General features: G+C 36.5%; 1 protein-coding gene across 5 annotated transcripts in view; it reads right to left on the bottom strand.

Moving 5' to 3' along the window:
- Positions 1-17,019, bottom strand: part of RNF180 (ring finger protein 180) — a 64,033-nt gene extending 47,014 nt beyond the window's left edge. For 2 of the 5 annotated variants that reach the window (XM_085322369.1, XM_085322370.1), the window contains exons 1-4: positions 16,858-17,019; positions 12,576-12,707; positions 9,621-9,716; positions 5,179-6,153 (exon numbers count right to left, since the gene is read on the bottom strand). In XM_085322369.1, coding sequence (XP_085178495.1) covers positions 5,179-6,153; positions 9,621-9,716; positions 12,576-12,707; positions 16,858-16,887 — 1,233 coding nt within the window. In that variant the 5' untranslated portion in view covers positions 16,888-17,019. Of the gene's footprint in view, positions 1-5,178; positions 6,154-9,620; positions 9,717-12,575; positions 12,708-14,663; positions 14,759-16,727 lie in introns of all 5 variants that reach the window. The other 3 variants (XM_085322373.1, XM_085322371.1, XM_085322374.1) reach the window with 3 other exon arrangements.
- Positions 17,020-17,199: the final 180 nt, after the last annotated feature.

Raw genomic sequence — 17,199 nt, 5'->3', positions numbered from 1 at the left:
GGTAACAAAGAGATCAAAGAAACAGTATCTAACATATGTGAAAGGCACCATATACAGTAAATTCAGATATGTGGAGCTGCAGACCAATGAGGAAGAGCAAAGGTATACAACTCTGCTAGCAAACACATAAAAGCATCCCCAATTGGATTCTGCAGTGAGAAAAAAGAAACCATAAACATGAACATCATTTCCTCCTGGTAAAGAGCTCCAGACAGTGACAATTGGCCCTAAAATCCCCCCTACATCCCACAATGAAAGTACCAACTTTAGCACCCAGAGGAGCAGCAGAAGTGTAAATGTACCAGGAAAAGAAGGGAAACTAGCAGCACGTATAATAATTATAATTGCAGTATTATTCTTTCTTTAACAATTAGATTTGGACTACTACTACTAAATCTTTAAAGATTTCAATTCTACTAGCAATAAATCTTGCCTTTATTATTTTATTATATGTTTTCCTCTTTGCCCATAAACACGGTTTTGATCGTAACATCCTGCAGCCTTGCTGCTTAATGATTGTTCAACTATTAATGCTACAACATCATCAGTACAACATCACTATTTCAGAAAGAGTAAATAATTCATGACTGACATATCAGGCCAGGACTGCACCCTCTGCAACTGCATGTTAACATAGAAGCATCTCAGCCAAAACATAAAAGTCTTCTTTTCTCATGATTTTTTGTGCAGTAAACGTAAGTTTAAACAGTTACTTACAAAATTACCGTTATTCTGAGAACTGATCCCGAGCAAGGCTGGTTTTGAACTCAACCATGGTAAATTCCCTAGCTGGAAACATTTTTATGAATACTTGATCTCCACTTCTCTTCCAGTCACTCTAGAAAGTGAATAAGCAAGTCAGTGCGATCACCTCCCATGCTGAAGCATAGTGTACAAGTATGAGCCAGGTAGTCAAAACGCTCTTGCACTATTGCATCTCTTCAGCTAATATTGAGGATTCACAGCAAGTCARTCACTACAACTAAATATTACTTCTTACTAAACCCATCATCTTCTGATACAGATCTCAGGTTTAGGAGATCAGGAATTACCTTCTTTCCCCTGTATTTCCTTTTTACTCAATTTTAAGGAACTTCTCTAGAGTTCCATCTTTTGACACAGGTTACAGTCTTTAGAGCTTGTAGTCACTGCTTACTTTTCCAGCTGTGGTTTCATTTCACTTCCTTCTCATTCTGCCTTACTTTGGTCCCATCACTAAATAAATTTACTCTTGCAACAACCAGGTGAAGAATCCGTAAGAAGTCCAAGAATAATTCTTTCTACTAGTAATACCACAGTAGGGATGTCTGAAGTTCCACTGCGCAAACCCATGATGAGACATCTGAAGGATTTACAGTTTAAACACAAACAGAGCAGTGCAAGAAAAAGAATTATAAACCAACATACACATGAAAGAGAAACATCGATGAAGTGACTCACATCAGACATTAAACCTTTCAAGTCCAGTGCCTCTGCTACAAGAACATCAGTGGCCAAAGTCCATTAGTATATAAACATATAGATAGATAGATATGAAAATTCAAGGCTGCAGGCTAAGATAAGAACATTTAGCCCAAGGTGGTGTGTTCACACAATCCAATATTTTATCCAGTTGTTCCTCCCTAGCTCTGATTARCAGTAAGATTAAAACTTACTCCCTGGAAACTAACCACGGGCACCTCTGTCAACACACGTGCTTCCACATTTCAGAAACGATACAAAAGCACTGCTGATGTGTCAAGTTATAAAGTGAAGCAAATGCCCAATAATATTTTCTTCCCCCTGCATAACAGGATCATTTCCAAGAGGATATAATAAATTTGAAGCTAGCTGTATAGCCTTCCTCTACATAAAATGACTGAACAGAAATGAAATAAAACTTGGAGGAGCAAAAGGTATTTCTTTGACTGAGATCTTTCAGAAAAATGATTACAAGTTTCAGACTTTAGCAAATAATGCAAATGTCTTTGCAAACAAATTTCCTTTCATGTACATCTTGTTATAACAGAAATACTTCATATTCTTAGCTATAACTACAGTAACAAGAACCATTATTTACACTGGCAATTGCTAGACATGTTACTTCCCATTACCCTCTAACAACGTGCTGGCACCTAAAAAAAAACCCCACGAACACACAACCACTAGGCAGGTATCCTCTTCACAGGCAGCGGGAGCCCTGGCTGGCTGAGCAGGCGGAGGAAGTTTGGGTGGCTCTGCGGTCGGTGGGCAGCTCAGAGCCGCACCTCACCGCGGAGCCCACCGCAGCGCGGGCGCTGCTCAGGAGCTCGCAGCATTCCTCCTGCTGACAGTTCACGGMTTATATATTTTAAAGTAATAATAGTGTGCATTCAGCCATAACACAATGTTTACCGATATGTTTTGGCTCGCTACATCAGACAGAACATGCATGCCGAAAGAAAGAAGGACAACTTGACAGATAAAGTTCTCACACTACAAAATAAACTTAGAGAAGCAGCCTATGCATTTGCAAAGGAAAAGAAGTCCAAAGTCTGAAAGGGTTCATTCTCTCCAGCTGCTTTCAGGAAAAGGCTTAATTAAAGGTAAAAGTGAGATGCACAGTAACTTTAATAGAGATGGATTATAAGATTCACCTCCCACCACGGTTCTGTACAGGACTTCTAGAAGGAAGTCCTAAATGAAATGCTCTCCACTGTYATTTATCAAAACTCTTGCATTCTACCTGCTCCAGTGTTTATGCTTTCTTCTATTTGTGAAGATTTACCATCTGATTGCTTAAGTGAATGGTAGTAAGTATGCTCAAAATCATGGTTTCAAAGAACCACAGCCAGGCTATTCTAAGTGCTGCAGTGACAATTTGTGCCTACATACCAAAGAGGGGTGTCAGAGAGCTGAAGAGAAACGGAGGAGAATGGAGCTCAGAAGAAAAGCAGGACACCGTGGCTGGCCCAAGAGAGGAGAGGCTGCTACAGAGATGCAGCACCCTTCAGGACACGGCAGACTGCAGAGGGGACACAAGTCCCCCACGCCCTCCTGGGAAGATGACACCACAGCGGTGGGAAACGCTGCCTGCCTGAGAGCCTGAGCTCTCACTCTTACGTTCCTGTTTAAATGGTCCGTGTCACAAGCATTGACTTTCAGCAAGATTAAAGAAATCAACGCCCATCAAGGAGCAAAACCAAAATTACTTCCCCTCACAAACACTGTTCAAACCCAGATTTCTTTCACATGCTTAGCTTTTAATTCTTTATACATTGCAAATTGCATGCTTCCTGATTAGAGTTAATGGATTTAACAACTGTATATAATTTATCATATTTAAATATACTGTGGAGGAATTGGTTAGGCAAGATTTAACAAAAAAGAGATTTGAAAGTATAGTTTTTTTCTCTAGCTACCACAAATTAGGAAAATTTGTGCAAAATTTTATTCTAGAAAGTAACATCTAGCAAAAATGAAGGTGGCTGAAGAGACCACAGGTGACACAATTGCAAATGCTCATACATACTGTGCTTTTGCATCAACATTTTATTCAATAGAAGCAACGAAGTCTGGAATTTTAAAAACCATTTTAGGGGCTCTGACACCTAAAAATCTTTAAATTTATCACAAGACCAGCAACCAATGCATCCAGAATTTAGAAAAGTTTTCTACTCTCAGTATCACAGTTGTTTTAAAAAGCCAGAACAAGTTTTCAAAATATTACAATGACAACCAAAATATTTGCTAACAAAACAAAAGCAAACAAAAACTCAATCTCAACCTTCCCCTAGATGAAAGTCTATGTGTCATACTGAAAAGTCCTATGATATGTCCCAGACTCATCAGATTTTCAAGCTGGATCTGCACACTTAATTGAGAGGGACAGCCTCTATGCAATTATTYCTCCATCTTGTATTCACTGCTCCACTTTAATTTTGTACTATATTCTAAAGGATCTACAGATAATATCTAGAAGACTGAAGCCATTCACTGTCTGAGCAGAGTAAAACAATATGAGGACAGTGGAATATTATGTGCATGATTTATGTGCAAAGTATCAGCACAACATTACACACTAATTATTGACCCTACATGGTTTAAAATGCGAACTAATGAAAACAATACAGCATCTTACTTAAGCATAGTCAATTAAAATAATCTTGGTAGCTTCAGGATAAGGCATAAATACTAAGTTAAACTAGATTGCTATCAAACGTAAAGCAATCATACAAAAAAAAATCTGTGAACTACAATTTATGGAAGCTTCACATGTCACTGTACACTGGCTACAGAATATTCTAAGAATATAACAATGACATGCTACTCAAGATAGGACTGATTTCTTAAGTAGGTATTATTTCTCTGATGTGAATTCTGTTTGTTCTATCTGGCCAAACAGTATTTTATGGCAGGAATTTTATGAGAACTTTTCTTTTGAAGACATGCATATCATTAGTCTTCCTATTTAATTTCCTCTGAGCACACAATATCCATGTTATTCATTTTAAGATATAGYCCTGGTCTTTTTGCCCCTCTCTTCCTTTCTAAAAAGCTCATGACAATCTGTGGTCTTTAATTCTGTTCCCATTTAGATGGTTTGAAGAAGGTATGTGTAACTGTAAGTGATATGAATATACAACATTTTTGTTATATTTGTACACAAAATATTTAGCTACTAAAGACATAATGATAATATAAACAGCAACAATAAGCTCATTATTTAAAGAAAAGTATTTCTGTTATGATAAATACAAACATCTTTTAAAAATAAAATATGCATAAAGGTAACCCAAAATGCCATAACTTAAAAGTTAGGGAATCCTGAATTGAAGGATTCAGTTCAGGAACTGAATCCTGAATTGTGTTTTCCATTTAGAATGTATGAATGTTCAGATTTCCTTTGATGGTATTGATTAAATCTTATGGTATTTYGTCCTGCTTCAAGGCTTTTTTTACATCACAAAACAACAAAAAATCCAGCAGAACTAGTTACATACTTACCTTTACCCATCAAGATCTGATCTAYAGAAAAAGAATTGATTACGTTGAATTAGAAAAACTGCATGTGGGAAGAATACATAAATCCTTGTCTGCATGATACATAACCCTAGATAGTACCATCTTAAACTAATATTAAAAGATAGCATAAAAAAGTCAAAATGATTTACAAAAGCATACCAAACTTTAAAAGCATCATTCACTTTAAACACCTACCTGCTTCCGYAGCCACCGCTCTCGCCTTCTTTGTTTTCTCCTTAAGCTTTTCAATTTGTTTCTTTCTCTCTTACTCAGCTTTTGGTTGGAGGAAATACTTGCAGGCTGCATAAGACCAACAGGTGTGATGTACTGTTCCTCTTCTACAGCACTTGTAGATGGAGAAAGGTTCATCACAAAAGGTGACTGATCAGCAAGGGCACTCCCAGAATATTGCCCAGTAGCTTCAAAATCACATTGGCTTTCTGTTGCTCTATGTACTAATGTGTTAAAGGAAATAGCTTGAAACCTTCTCTGTAGTTCATCTGCATTTGAATTATATCGGTCCTGAAAAGCAGTATCATCTTTCTGATTGGAAGCAGTATCATCTTTCTGATTGGACTCTAATTGCAAGTCACATCTTGTATAAACAGCTGGATTTTCATTTTGTCCTTGACAAATATTTCCCACACTGGAAGCGCCACATAAAGCAGGCAACAGAATAAGCCTCTCTCTGATACTTAAATCCAAACTATGTGATCTTCTGTGAAAAGCTTCTACAGTGCATGCATCATTCATAGACCAGGCAGCAGAAAGATTTTTTCTTTGATTGAATGTCTTTAAGGGAAGTTTTTTGCCCTTCATCTTAAAACTAGGTGATCTTACTTCCAGACAAAGTGCTTCTATTAATCTTCCAATACCATTATTATTTCTGGCCATGTATGAAAACCTTTGATTTTTGATTTCCAGAGTTGCAGTCACCAGTTTGCAGTGGGGATCCTTGTTAAAATCAGATCGAGTTTTGCAGAGCGGTAAGCGTTTTGCTGATGGTTTTGCCAATTTAACAGAGAAAGCTGGCTGATAGTCAGTTCGACTCTTGCAGAAGTGTATATTTACAGACTGTCCACACGAACACTTTGTGTTGCAAACAAAGTTAAAGCCCCCTAAGCGGGCCTCACAGAACGGACAGTGTAGTTTTCCAATTGTCCACTGTGCCTATTAACAAGAAAAGGAAAAAGAACAACAGGTTCATTGTAAGTGAATGCTTAAGAAGCCATTACTAGATTTACTTTTCCCCTTTAATGAAAAACAAAAAGTAAACACTTTTAAACACAGGAAAAGAAACTGCACAGAAAAAAAGAAAATCCACTATAAATATTTTTCTCTCAAGAACACTGCTTGCTGAAATGATAACCAATTCTAAGAAATCTAGAACTAACACACATTTCAAAATGTAGAGGCTTTAAATTATTTTAAAAATTTGTCTACAGAGAGAACAATGCTGCAATACTTATGAAAATATTAGATYCTTTAAAACACTGAAATCAATTTACCATGCTAACCCAGAACTGGCAAGCAGTTTCTCACTTGAGTTTTCTGAGTGCTGATACATCTCTTGAATACTAAGTACAGTGAAAGAAGATTTCTCACGCGATGAGTGTAGATTTTGCTTTGCTTACCCGACAATGCTTAAAATGGTACTTCACATACTTTGGCGTATGTAGTATTGCAGCATAATCTGTGTGTGGGTACAGTCACAAACCCTTTATATTGTGTCTTTAAAGGAGACAACTATTTCATTATTTTTAATTTTACGAATCTCATTTCAATTCTGAAGTCGCCTTTTCAAAGAGAAACTTATCACAGATGTATAAACATACACTTGTACAGTCAGTATTTTCAGTAAATACATTAATCTGTGCAGCAGAAATATTTGTAAGGATTAAAGTTATGCAAGTGTTTGCAGAATCAAAGGACAGAGGAGAAACAACATTATSAACTCTGGTCACACATCACTCACTCATGTGCCTAGAGTTGTAAGTGAAGTTCAGCTCTGAATATTACAGATCCTGCCCAACATTTCTAGTTAAGCATTGCTTTTAGTTACCTATATCTTTGCAGATCAGACTGAGAAGACGTTGCCATGACTGACACCTGTCTGAGTGAATGCTTCGGAAAATTCTGGTAAAATTAATTTTACAATTTCAGAAAACACTTGTGTGCTAAGGGAGGTTACTTTTTGGTATGTAATGCTAGAAGTAGTTCTGGAAACTCTTCCTTGAGAAACTTCCTCCTGTRTTTTGTCTTAAAAGCTCAAACTTTCAGGAAGTTTGAGAGATGTGCCTTTTGTTACACCTATGAGAATCTCTTTGAATCTGGACATGTTATTAGCCTAAAGGAAAAATTCAGTTTGCATATGCTCAGTAAAGCTTTCTGAATAATTTAAGATCCCTGAAAATTCCTCGAGCAGGCACAGTCCCTCTCAGAGTTTATAAAGCTGACCAATTTATGTCTATGCCATTCCCCAAAACAACTAAGCTGGTTCAAAGACTTACTATGAGTTTCTCACTTTCCACTTCTGAGATGCTGCAAGCTAGGCTCCACAACAGAAGAAAAAAACAGTGTCTCTTTAGTGCCTTTACTAAGTCTTGTTGGCACTCTGGTACTATGGAATAGTAACTTGGATCTCCAAACGCAGGGGAGAGGAAGGAGCCATGAAAAGTCAGGGAAGAAGGTAAGGAGCTTGGTAAAACCAGGAAAGAAGGAGAAGAAATAGAAGAGAAGGGACATCTCTGTCCTGCATGTATAGAGTTTGGGAGACAAGGTGCAATACAAAGGAGTCCAGGATTGATTTAACATGAACTTTGAAGTGGACTGTGGAAGTACTGACTCAGTGAAGGAGGTAACAGCCTAACTGTGGAGGAGGTGGACCGGGAAAAATCAGCAAGATCTGAAAAAGATCTGAGGGGACACAATTTCAGGATGGGCTGCATAAAAAGGAAAGCAGTTAGTTCAAGAACTTCTAAACGCTGAAGTGTGTATGAAACCAAATGAAATTGGTTAAGAACAGGGACAGATGCCAAAAAAAATAATGGCTAGGAAGCAGTAGGTTGTTACAGCCTGCAAATATTTTATGCATATGTAAAATGATTCAGCCTTTGATTCAGAAGTCCTACAGAAGGAAATAACACACGATCACAAAAGTGTTCTGATCTGGGTAAGAACTGTGTAAAAAGCCCACACATGTATCCATAAACTCACAGGACCTTTCTACAGAAGTTAGAAGGGAATAAGGCAAGAGTTTCCAGGATGTAAAAGGACAAAATCAGGGCTAAGACAGCTGAAGGCTTTCAGACAGAACTGGATTTTCTGTTTCTGCCATCAGAGGAACACTACTCCTCTGCAATCTTGAGCAAATGTTGTAAGCTTTTTCCACATAGTCACTATCTACGGTTTTCTTATTTTCCAGGTCTCCAACTTTTATCTCCAGGCTTTTAAATGCAGAAAGCTGGGCATTCACAGCTAATGGTGAAAAGTACAAAGCTAGCTGCAATACATGAAACAAAAAAAATAGAAAGTACTAAAAAAAATTGGGTCTTTACGATCAGGCATTCAATATTAGGAAACTCAGCAGGAAAATACTTCCTAGCTGCTCAAAGGTTTTTTCCCCACAGGAGAAATGTTGGTGAAACAGGTGCACTATTTTGCCATGCAATGATGAAGTCTAAGAGATCAGTAATTTTAAGAGCTTAATTAATGTTTAACAAAACAAAACACAGGGCAAAGCAACAAAGACAGAAGATGAAACAGATTTTCTTAATTTTTGAGTAGTTAGCTTTACTGTCATAAGAATTTTTGCTTTTTGCGTATTATTTTCAGGCTGGATTTCTGATGTAAATCTTGTAATATACTAAAGCTTAGACACTGAAGTCTAAGTAGAAAGGAATGTAGGTTGCATTTGACTCTCAAAATCAGGTAAGACTTATCAGAAAAACCTTATAACAAAAGACCATCACTATTTCTACTTCTTAAACCCATGCAACATTAACTTCTAGACCCTAAATAATTTAAATACTCAACTGAAGCAATCATTGCAACAGCAATATTGTGAGTTGGTCTGTAATTTCAAATGGGCAGATAAAACCCCRAAGTAGTGACACCTCTTGTCATCAACCTTTGAATTTGCATGAGTGCATTTTCTATTCATATGACAAAATAGCACAGAAAACGTAAGAGACAGACATCATGTTATATTCCAAAACTGATCAATTCTCAATAACTGATYAACATACTCGTTAACATCATTACAGTGAACATAAGTACTACAAGACACCATGATTAAGACACACCAAAATACAAAGCTTTTATAATTAATTAAAGTTTTGATAAAACAAACAGAAGTACCCTGTAAGAGTCAGCTGGACAAATGTAAACACATTCGTCCATAAATGGCCAAGAATAGAATATTCTACTTCCAGGTTTTGTGTGAAAGGAAATATTTAAGAGGAAATTAAAAAAACCTTTGTAAACAGTAATGACATAAACTACTGATGGAAATTCCCTTAATAAAACAGGTCTGTATATGATATATGGACTGCATTGAAAAAGTGCCCTTGATATTTGTTCCCTGTATTTATTTCATATTATATTGAATGATAAAGATGCAAGGTAAAAACAACTACCTTTTCAATAACACATTTCACCCATTCTGGAATGGCTTCCAAGTTCAAATGCCATATGTTGCAAGTCTCCTGAGCAGCAGCTGAATACTGAGGTGTCTGTTAAATACAGAAATACTGTATTGATATTCAACATTCATGAATGSTTTTTCTATCAATATAGCCAGAAATCAGCCACTCAAATTCAGTAAATCTTTTATTAACAACTGATAAAACTCAAAAGATGCTGTGCATTCTCTAAGCCAAAAATCAAGTAATACTCTATTTCTGAATCTAAGGACAATGGACAGACTCTGATACGGAGGTGTTTTTGTTTTATAAGAACAGGAAGTGTGCAGTGGTTGATCTTCCAAGCGGATTAGGAAACTGATTTCACAAACATTATCAGTTTTCCAGCGAAGATAGGACAAAGTTAAGTTCCAGTTCATGTGAAAACTGTGGTCAATACCAGAGAATCATTCTACAAAGAATTTCAAATTCATTTTCTAAAAATGGTTGTTAGAATAAATAGCTGAAAACCCAAAGGCTTTCAGTAAGTTTTATTTAGTTTTTATTTCAATAATGTGACAAAATGCAGAGAAAAAAACTCCCAAGATTTAAAAAATATTCATAAGAACAGTGTTAGATTTTAGCTGAGCTCCCAAATTGTGGCATTTCACTAACTGATGCTAAAATAAATACAATTACATTATTATATTTCATTGTAAAAGGAAATAAACATTTTAATATAATTTAGATTGACAATAAAATTAGAATGTTGGCTAAGCTATAAAAAACTCTGGAGAATGTAAAAGTCTTAAAATCAGATGTTAAAAGTTATGAACATGGGAAAAACCCCGACTCCTATGTTGAGAAACTCATGAGAATAACAGTTCTATTATGCTGAGAAGTGGGTCTATATATGGAAGACAGAAGATTTTAGAAATTCTTCAGTTAATGTCAGCAGAACTTAAAATACCCAGATACATTTGTTTGCCATCCTTGCATTGTCTTCTTCCTTATACCTATGGAAATTACCTGTACAAAAACCTTTGAACTTCAACTTGGATAGTATTCTGACTTACAGTTTTTATACTGCATTCKTAACTTCAATGTTTAAGATTTGCTGCAAGATTTTGTCCTCCCAAAGTCTCTTGCACTTATAACTCGTCAATGTGTTTAAGTTCTAAATTTCAGCAGGGAAAGAACATGGTTGCTGACACACTGAAAATATTACTCTTCTCAGCTTAGTTGAATATTTGCTTTCCAGTGTTTCAGAAAACACTGGTAATTTATGTTTTTTGTCTGCTGTTTACATGAACACAGAAACAACTCCTCTAGTTGTGTTCACAATGAAGGTGGAGCTCCACCAGCAACTGAAAGTACCCGATTCCACCATGGGGCATCCATGTAGCAGGCAAAGGTAACATCTAGTGTTCACTACCTCTTTTGCCATAGAGTTGAAATGATTTCCAATCCTCCACCGCAATACCCAAACCATGCACAAAATACACAGCTTTTAAAGTAAAAAGATACGTTTTCTTCCACTCTTTCACATTGTGAAGAAAATTAAAATAAAATTATAAAAGAAAAAGCCATATAAAGAAAAGATCTCCTCGCTGAGTCCCGAGATAGATGTAGTTGGTAAATATAAATGCATATTCAGGTAACAAGCTATTAATTTATGAAACTAATCAATAGAAATTGATGCATACAAATCTACTAAATGCAGATGTACTAAATGCTGTGCACAGCATTGTATCTTTAAGCATTACGAGCAATGTTAGAGAAAAAATTAGAAGACAACTTTCCAGCTCTTGGATAAGGAAATGGTTTTCTAGCCACGGGGGCTCTGTTTCTGTTGATATTATTTCCCATCATTTTGACTTAAGTGCATGTTAACTATGAATATAGTATCTGTGAAACAATCCTTGGAGAAGTAGTAAAATTAAGACAGTTATTTGTCTTCTGTCTTTAAAGTACTTCCCCATTTCTCAACCGTGACATGTGGACTCCTTGGCCGGAAGCGTACCAAGAGCTGTGTTGCAGACATACATCACGGGGCATGTGTTACCCTATTGTAAATACCTGTATTGAAAACACAGTTTTCTGACTACTAAATTAAATACATACAGATGAATAAACAGRGACTATTGGTAATATAATTATACATTATCTTAAAAATTGTATTTGTTTCTACCTCTATCGATTACACTCTTCTCCCATGCCAAAAAGAATGCTGTTGCCCTTCCTAGTGTGTTAAAAATAAATAAATAAAATTCCACCACATCCACCCCTTTTGTTTTTCTTTGATTCAGCATCATAAGATGTAAGGACTATCTTGCTGGCATATTTGGAAAGAGAGTGATAACTAACAGCTATTACAAAGCAGCAGCAAATACTCTTTCATTTTTTTCTCTGTAAGATTATTTTTCCTGTCTATTTTAGGGAAGATGGTATAGATTACTAAGTGGTATTTTAGCCTAGCAGGGCACTCCACCTCAGGTCAGATGAATCTTTTGAACTGTTTCTGTGCACGGATTATCTCCTACTTTTTAAAAATGAATAGCAAAACCAACTGAGGTAAAAAACGTTTGACACAACTGTCACAGCAGAAATCAGTATCTGTATTCAGAATACACTTTAGAAACACAGAGCTCATTCTTAAGACATATTAAAATAACCAATTCATTAAGTGACCAGCAGATAAGATTTTTATATGGAAAATGGAACACTATATACTCTACACAAGCTAGCAAACRTATTGTGCATACCAGCCTTCATGCTGCAGAACATGGAGGTGATCACTGCATACTTGGCTTCATTAGCATTCCTGCCTACTTTATTCTCTATGAAATGGTCCATATTTTAGTAGTTGTCTCCTCAAGACGTAAATTACTAGGTAAAAACAAGTACAATACTCCTCCTACATTTAAAACTATTGGCACTGATAAAGTTACAAACCCCTTTCAGACTTACTTTAGATGGTTCTTTTCCGTGATGTTTTATAAGACAAACAGAATTTGCTATGTATTTTCTACATCTCCAGCAACGTAGCACAGCAGTTTCTTCATCACTCATTTCCACTTGTAACTCCTCAGATCTATGTGCCTATTTGTAAAGACCACAAAAACGTACAACTCAAGTCACCTGTTAWATACACACATGCTTTCCTCTTGCAACCCCTGTATCTATCAGTAGTCTTCAATGCTACCCAAAACATTTTAAATGGCAAAGAGAAACATYTGTTTTATTTTTAGTTTACATACAGAATTAGAAAGCAAAACCCCTCCAAATCTAGAAAATAGATCAACTTCCTCAATGTTTGCACAAGAGAACTCTAATTCTTCCAATTTATATCCCCTCCTTCAAACCACACTACTTCCTGGAATATATCACTAAAATTAAGTCTTGATTGCAATACACATTAAATAAGCATATATGTGATGCCATATAACAAAAAAGAAATCCTACCACATAGAAAAAAAATGTTTTTCTCAATGCATATCTGGAAGCTTGTTAGCTTAGATTATTTTGTGTGGGGGGATCTGCACCACTGCTGCACTAAGTCAACAGGGCTTTTCACAGCTCTGAATGAGCCTGCTCATAAAACAGAGACTTAATTTAAAATGATAACCAGAAGGACAGGACAGCTTTTTTTCTGTTTGCACCTTACTATGTTTTGATAGATCAGCAAAGACCCATTTCTGCTTTTTATCCCCTTGTGCTAACTACAGGAAAAGAAACTGAAAGTGATCTTTTACATTTACACACTTAACTCAAACATTAAGCTATAGTTATGTCTACTTATATTGCTGAAATGCACAATGCTTACTGACAAGAAAGCAGTGCCACAAAAATTAAAATGAGCATTAAAAGAACRTGTTCTTCCACAATCCAAATGTCTGATTCTGCAATTTAACAAATTCAGTTTTATTTTTCACTAACAAAGGAAACTGAGGTCCTCAGCCTAGGTTGTCTACACAGCAGTTTGACTTATTAAACCACATAAATCTTTGCATTTTCCCCTTTAATCTTCTGCCTTGTTTTCTGAAGGAATGAAAGACTATGAAACAAATTAACACATTGGTTAAACCTTGTTTTTCATTTTCATCTGCGTTCTTGTTTTAGTAGAATTCCTACTCTTTCAAAATGTGCAGTCTGAAAATTAGTTTGACAAGAAAGAACTAACACAGCATGTCTACATTAGACTCCTACCTCAAGTGTACATACAAGTTTTGATAAATAGATCCAGATTAATGAACAAAGTGAAATTTAAGCGTTATTTTTTTTTCTTGTAGTCTTACACAACAAAGTTAAATGATTTTTTTTGAAGACTTCCAGCTGTTTTTGTTTCTACATAAGTGAATGTAAGAACTTAATGTAAACCAAATTGGCCAAATAAGAGATCATGGAAGAGACACTGATAGAAAAGAGACTTTACACTGGAAGTCTGTCTCCTTCGTGACAAAAGTTTGATGATTCTAACGCTTGACTTAAAATAGAATCTCTTAAGTTTCTATTGACGAAGATCTGCCAGTGCTGCTTTCCGTATCAGACACATTTTCAAAGTGGAATCTATAAAAACTGTCTAAGAACAACTTATATTAAAAAAAACAAACAAACAAATTCAGCTTCTGAAAGATTTAACAAGTAGCATGGATCACTTTGCTGTGATAAAATTAGCATCAGACTTCACAGAGTATTGAAGGAGAGATTAGCAGTTGAGAATTTGCTTGTATCAAACACCTTAACGTTGTTCTAGTTCATTCATTCTTGCCAATTTCATAATACATCTTTAACTTAATCTTAAAACAGCTCAGTGAGAACCTCAAATCTAAGACTAAGCAGGAAGGATTGAATGATTTTTTGCACAGTAAGTCCAGCTCAAATGTTTTTTTCAGGTGCAGTCAGTCGTATCTCCTATTGACTAAAGATACGCTCTTGATTAGCGCTACAGTTAGCAATACCTACCTTCCACACCTTATATATCATACCCTGTGTATTCATACTGTCCCTATTATACTAACTCTYGTGGAAAACAAACAAACAAAAACAAAGAAAAACCTGCTTTGCTATCTGTTGAACAGTTGCTTCATTAGAGGTTGATGACAGTTAGCAAACTGGAGAAAAGTCTTACACAATTGGTTATACAAAAAGATCTGAAATAACAGATAAAGAAGTGATAAGTAAAGGGGTGTTGCTGTATTTCAAGACAAGATTGAAATAATGCAAACAAAGATTGTCTAGTCATCAGTAACATTTGAAGCAATGTTAACTTATACCTACCTGAACAGTGTCCAGCAAGCAATCACGGTTTTATCAAAAAAACCTTTTACTTTGCTGTTCAATACTTTAAAAGTATTTGCTTAGTTCTGCATAGACCTTTCATTTAAAAATACACTTTTGTAAGAGAAATGAATGTATAATATATAACAATCTCCATAACTCAGGTTTTATTTTGTGTAACCAAAAATGCGGATAGTGAATTATATATTAAAAAAAATACATCCTACAAAGCATAGGTAATTTTTAAGACTATGTTATAGTAGGCCGAAGTGTTCTGGTCTAGCAGAATTTAAAAGATAAAATTCCTCTATGTCTATTAAAATTCTGCACATTCTTATCTTTCTGCAGTTCTTACAGAGGAAATGCTACCATTGCACACTAACACATTACACAGGTTTTCACCACATTAGAAAACAACAAATGCAACCTTTTTGATTTGTTATATGAATATTCTTTTTTATTTTGATTCACACAAAACTGAAACAGTAACTCAAAAGTACACAAACACAGAATTCTGCAGTTTTATTGGTTAAATAAAATTTAACCACATTGTCCTGGATATATTTTAAATAAGTATTTATTTCTCATGTTTTGCATTTAGAACTATTAAAAGGCATCTTGTTCTCACTTGCTTTGTCTTTAAGCAAAGATGCCACCATCAAGGCCACAGATTCCACTCTGAGAGCCAGGCACTCAGGAACTAGATAGTGTTACTCTCACTGGGCCTTTTTAGCTTGTCACAGGGCCACGTTAGTTGTGTCTGTACTGATTCCAGATCAGTTGGCCCGTGAGCTCATGTTTACCTCCAAAATAGCAAGTAGACACATCTGAATGTCAAAAAGCCTGTGGTCCTTCTGTGGCTGTGTGTGTGCATGCTTCAAACCTTTTTCCATGATTCAATCCCAGAAAAACTAGGAAGAAAGAGTCCTAAGAGCTCCTTCCCAAATCACAGACCTCAGACCTCGTTCTTGAGAAACACATATCTGACGTTCTCTTACAGATCTTTGATATATATTCCACAGCCTTCCCCAACTATTTCAATACTTCGTCATCTTTATCCTTATAATTTTTCTCCTTAACATGTAGCGTGAACTTTCTTGCAATTTAAGCCTTACTCTTTCTGTTATCTACCATGAATACGGAGAATAAAATGTTTCTTRTGATCCAGAACACTTTACATTTTGAAGCACTCTAAATATATTTAGCTTGCCTTTGGGGCAAATAAATCCAATTCTTTTAATCTTTCCTCACAGATGATGCTTTCTTGATCTCCAACTGTCACTGCTATTCTGCAAACCCTTTCAAATGGGTCATCTGTTCTTACACCACAGGGTTCAAATCTGCATGCAGAACTCAAAATGAAGTATTGCTAGCACTGAGTAGCTTGGACAGATTATATATATTTTTTAGATATACTGCTATAGATGTTACTAAAGAGGTGAACAACTTAACACTTGATTCAGGCAAAAAAAAGAGGGGGGAGGGGGAGACTGACTTATTAGGGTGAAAACTAACACAAAATTCACTAGAGCCTTTTGAAAAAGTTGTTTCTGAAAAGGACAGGAAAGGCTGGAAAATTAAAAAACAACTCTAGTAACAAACAATTTTAATAAGCAACTTCTGCATGAGCTCTTTACAAGTTTTTGGTTCATATATGCTTTTTGAGATGTTTTAAGAAGAAACAGAAATCACACTTCCCCTTCCTTTATCTGGAAAAACCTATGAACAGCACCACAGAACAGGCGTTCTATTCACTCACTATTCACAACCTACGTATTCACAACGAAGCTCATCTTTGCAAGTATTTCTGGTTAAAAAGATACCTTTAAAAGAATACTTAACCTGCATTTCTCTCAGTCTGCAATAAAGTGACACTGATGGGAAGGCACACACACACAMAAAAAGTGCTTAAAAAACTGCTTTCAGACTGCCGGAGAAGCAAAGCAGCAAGACGGGTAAAGTGCCATACAACCTGCTCCCGCGCCAGCTCCTGCCGGGCCATGAACTGCACTGAGCTCTACCATTTCGGCTGGTGCGAGATCAGCTTTCAGGCGGCGGTCCGCCGGCGGACGAGACCGGGTGGCTACCGGGCGATGCCGTCCCTCTCGTAGCAGGAGCAGCCCACGGGATTAACACAGCTAACACAGAAATGCGAAGGAATACGTGTTACTCGCAACGCACGCTCAATTTACGAAAAACTGCTGCTGCGCGCTGCGGGAGCGGACGCGGTGGGGCACTGCGGGAAGCGTCTGGACTGCTTCGGCGAGGACCGCACGTAACAGGTGAGCGCAGAACGCGGGCGCCGGGGCGGCCC

Source organism: Rhea americana, unplaced genomic scaffold, assembly GCF_003343005.1.
Source record: "Rhea americana isolate MKP2758 unplaced genomic scaffold, rheAme1 scaffold_77, whole genome shotgun sequence".
NCBI classification, from domain to species: domain Eukaryota; kingdom Metazoa; phylum Chordata; class Aves; order Rheiformes; family Rheidae; genus Rhea; species Rhea americana.
Note: the sequence above shows the minus strand (reverse complement) of the source record. Positions and strands in the feature narration are given on the sequence as shown.